Source organism: Hetaerina americana, unplaced genomic scaffold (assembly GCF_022747635.1).
Source record: "Hetaerina americana unplaced genomic scaffold, ioHetAmer1.1.p SCAF_11, whole genome shotgun sequence".
Lineage (NCBI taxonomy): Eukaryota > Metazoa > Arthropoda > Insecta > Odonata > Calopterygidae > Hetaerina > Hetaerina americana.
Genome location: NW_027286181.1, coordinates 41,793,547 through 41,798,109, shown reverse-complemented (window position 1 = coordinate 41,798,109; position 4,563 = coordinate 41,793,547). Strand labels below are relative to the sequence as shown.

Below are 4,563 nucleotides of genomic sequence, written 5' to 3'. Positions count from 1 at the left end.
GTTCCTTGGTTGCCCTCCCTCATCCACGAATAAATATTGAAACTCGGACGGTTTCATTCTGAGTTTGCTCAGTTCCATAATAGTATACAAATAATAATAGCCAGAAAAAAATGTTTCCTCCAATGAGAAGAAATGTGAAATTACTGAGCGAGAATCAATTATCGGATGGAGTTAATGAAATATAATTTGAAAGGATTTGACCAATTACCTGTGATGGTACGCCGGTGAGGCCCGGTTCCTGTGGCAAAAAATACTGCTTGATAGATGATTATTCCTGATTGGCCATGCTGAATTAAAATAATGAAAATCAACTGTAATCTCTGATAAAATTATCAATATGGTGGCCAACAAACTGTACATAAATATATCTAAATATATCTATATCAATGCCAATTAACAATAATGATGAATGTAATGAATATTTTTCAATCAAGCGAGGGTGATTTCACGATGGATATTAGAATAGATTTGCCAATGTTTTTTTTCTATTTTGGCTAACAGTTTTCGAGGTTATATCAATATATATTATGCGGTTGATTTATTACCCCAATGTATTGTGCTAGTTTAGCCAAATGAAGTGTTGCTAGGATATCCCTGCCGAAATTCCTAGTGCAATTTTAATTTGAGAAGAGGTATGGGTATTTTTTTCTAATAAATTGGAAAATAAATAAATATTTAATTGTTCACTCCATCATGGTCCATACCTACGGAAAGTAGGAGGGCTGCGTTGGGAGCCCTCTAGTCTTCAGGAAGCACTTAATTAAGAAAGGAAATAAAATCGCTACTTTTTTCTCTTATTCGCTACTTCTCCTAAGTCAATGCAAGTGACATGGTTGCATAGAGTTAATCAGCTGTCCGCTGAATGCTGTAAGACCAGCTATAGCATTAATCAGTGGTACAATACGAATGAAGTGCCATTCTGATAGGTGTGCCACTATTGCTCCAGTAGTGTTTATTGAATAAGGTTCGAAAGGTACTTAGATAAGGAGGTGTAAATTTTACATTTATTTGGAAGTCTACTTACTACTCCACGATTGTGGGATTCAACTGCTGCATTTTTTACGTCAAATTTTAGAGTACATCCACGGAAAAGCAGCATGAATTTCGATTTGACAACATTGAAATGAAAAAAATAGCGAGTTTAATTTCTTTATTGAAACCTCATCCGACACCGAACCGTTTTATCGCAAAGAGGAATGGAACAACGTTTGAAAAATGAGTTCTCATTTTCATAGTAGAAGACGGAATTCATACAGAGAACTACATGCGTGGAGGCGATTTATGTTTAAACAACGCAATAAAACCCAACCTAAACTCTTACTATTTTGACGACCAACAAGTTATGATTTGGAAAGGCATCTCAACTCCATTCAGTTTCAAGTTGGAATAGCTGAATTTTCCAAAGAGTAGATGACTCAGTGCCATTATTCCAATGCTCTCTCTGCGCAACAGCTCCAAACTTCGCCCTCAAATGTAGCGGAGAGCCAGCCCGGTCTCCGCCTCCCATTGGATTAAAGGACGAAATAGAATAAAAGGAGAACGTCGAAGGGCGTCGTTTCGTGGAACGCCCCCCAACAACGGATGAGTAGCACGTGATGAATGTAGGAAGAATGTTTACTTTTTGCAGTAGACGGCACATGGAGAATGTTGTGGAATTTTAGGGCATCAGCATGAGAGGGGACGAATCACTTTTGCACTTGAACATCCGTTGCATCCTCGTAATCGCTTAAGGCTCTGCGTTTACTTTCCGTCATGATAAACCAACATACAGCAACAGACACTTTTGAAAAATCTATGACGGAAAATATTGAAAATTCGGTATGCAGCTTGACCTTGTGGCTACCCTAACCTTCATGGTGCTTATTTTTTAAATCATCTTGTCGTATTTTCATCGCCTACGTACTCCCATTTGAGCGTAAAAATGAACGCGTGCTCCTTTGAAAATAATTCTTTTTCATCTCTCCGTTGCGTGTGTACTTCTTGAGTAATTTTCCCTTATTGAACCTCATTCTAACGCCTCGCCTCTTCTCTATCGAGGTAGCTACCAAATAGTTGTTCTATAGGGCCATGGGAATGTTTATATACGTGCGAGTTATCGCGACTTTTGCTTGCACCAAACTCTCGGATCGTTTTCTCGAGAATATAATAGAATTTTGGGTCGCGCATAATAAACGTAAAAATACTGCCTTAGCAACTGTTCACAAGTAACGTGAAAGATAGAGGAGTATTGAGAGACCATACTCTAAAACAAAAGGCATATTCAAATCAACATTAAATCATATAAAACCATTTATTTGCATTTAAACTCGGATCGATTATTGACTCTTATGTCGAAGTGAATCTTGTTGAAAAAGGTCATTTCCATTCATTTGGGGAAACAGTAGATCAAATGAACATCAGGAGTGAAATTGCTTTGATTATATTAGTGCTTTCGTGCGAAGGATGAAAATTTTTCCAAAAATTATAAAATAATTTACTTGAACGAAAAATTTATTCTTGTTTGATTGAACTCAACGTATGCAATAACATTTCACTCGATGATGATGATGGGCAAGAGGATTCGATGATATTGAAATTACGGTTTGCATTTACACAGTTGATACGTCGATTAGATGTCATTCCACGTCTTTATTTATTCTCAAACAAGACGATTATAAGCAAGAATGCAGGATACAACAACTACAAAACTGTTCGGATATACGAGTAGACAAAACATAACATCTATGTATTCACTCGGTCAACCCTTCCCGATGTGCAATATGAAAAAGAGGAATCGTGAATGGAATTAAAATTTTGAACAAAACTAAAAACACACTCTGAATACTTAGACTAAATTCGAAATTGATCCAACTTAATATTTGGATGAATCACATTATTTGTAAATTTCACGACCCTAAAACCAAATCACCAATGGGTGTCACTATAACATATATATATATATATATATATATATATATATATATATATATATATATATATATATACTTAAATTGAACATAAATCGCTACCGAGGTCAATGAAGATACCCCATAGAAACTACTGCAGGAGCGGTGACACTTCTGTGGAATTCAAACCGTGCGGAAAAGCCAACTCAACCAATTCCCTAATCATCTCCTCTAGCCTCAACTTGAAAGTGGGATCTTTGGCGTAGCGAGTGCGGACCGCGTCCGCGTTCCCAGTCTTCAGCATGTTGTCAATCGCCTCGGGAGTCAACTGATCCGGGTCCGTCCGAACGAAATCTTCCCCCAGCATGAAGAATGGGGTCATTACCGCCCCGATGATCACCCCGAATGGTTTGTATTCCCCGTGCACGTCCCTCCGCAGCTGTTCCAGGGACAGCGGGGGAGCGCCGCCGTTCACCGCACTCAGGGTCTCTTTCATCGACGCGTGGTACTCGGACAGCAGCTCGTCCAGGTGACTTTCCCTGAAGGACCTCCTGGTACTGAGATACATGAAGTAGAGGATGTCTATTGCCGGGTGGCAGTACCTCGTCACCTGAAGATCGATGAATTTTACGTCCACGGCTCTCTCCATCCCTGACCCATCCTCCGGCACGTCATAGCGGAACATCATGTTGTTCATCCAACAGTCTCCGTGGCAGGGAACGTTCGGGCTCCCCGGATTCGCCTTTACCAGTCGACAGAGAGTCGGCCATAGACCTTCCAACACCAGAGCTAGCTTGCCGGAAGCTTCCGCCTCCTTCGGCAGCCCATGTATGTTCTTGGACAGTAGAAGCACTGTCTCGATCGCGTTCTGGGTCATCCCTGTCAGGGGACTAGGCGGCACACCCGGCGGCGCCTCATAGAAGCACACCTCTCTAGCGAAGGGCGGGAAGGCCATCAGCCAACCTCCAATCTCCGGGGGGAGGGACCTTTCGGCAGCCACGGCGAGTCCGTGCAGACAACCCAGCCTCCGCATCGCGACGCTGCAGTGGCACAGGTCTAGGCCTTCGGAGAAGTAGGAAGGGTTAGGAGTGCGGTACCCGCCCTCCGTGAGGTCCTCCATAACGATGGCATCATCGTTGCCGCCATAGACGATGTGGTAGCACAGCGGAAGGGGTATATCCACTTTCCCGTCAGACAACCTCTTCATGATGGACACGACCTTGTCGAGGTATGTCCCCTCACGGGAGAAAATCCCGCTCTGCTGGGAGAACTCCACGAGCATCTCTGTCTGGGGGAAGCGCTTCACCACGAAAGTCTTGCTCTTGACCTCAGGATCATCTTGGAAGTGGTAGTGGACGTTGACGCGGAGGACAATGGATAGGAATCCTTCAACGCCACTGGTCGCCCGGTGAACGTCGACGTCTTCGCAGAGGACGACGTCGGAGCGGCCGGTAAACACCTGGATGGATTGGAGCAGGTGCTCGTTGGAAACGAGGTGAGCTATATCGGTCGACGCCATTGCTTCGGCGGAGCACACAGGGGCTGCCTTGCGAATTTCTTCGAAAGTAAGTTTACCCGTTAACCCTTTCGGATAAGATAAGTCAGTGGGCAGAGTCTTCGGGGTGTGAAACGCGACTGAAGAGGACTAATCGCCGGAAGATTTCCTCGTCGGCACGCA

The 4,563-nt window shown here is 43.1% G+C and overlaps 1 protein-coding gene across 1 annotated transcript; it reads right to left on the bottom strand.

Moving 5' to 3' along the window:
- Positions 1–2,581: 2,581 nt before the first annotated feature.
- Positions 2,582–4,563, bottom strand: LOC139701046 (uncharacterized). The gene has a single exon (XM_071599617.1). It carries the CDS (start codon positions 4,402–4,404, stop codon positions 3,037–3,039), a length of 1,368 nt encoding a protein of 455 aa, XP_071455718.1. The 5' UTR covers positions 4,405–4,563; the 3' UTR covers positions 2,582–3,036.

Bases quoted from the DNA above. Each gene is read 5' to 3' on its own strand.
- LOC139701046 (XM_071599617.1), bottom strand. From the start codon at position 4,404: ATGGCGTCGACCGATATAGCTCACCTCGTTTCCAACGAGCACCTGCTC.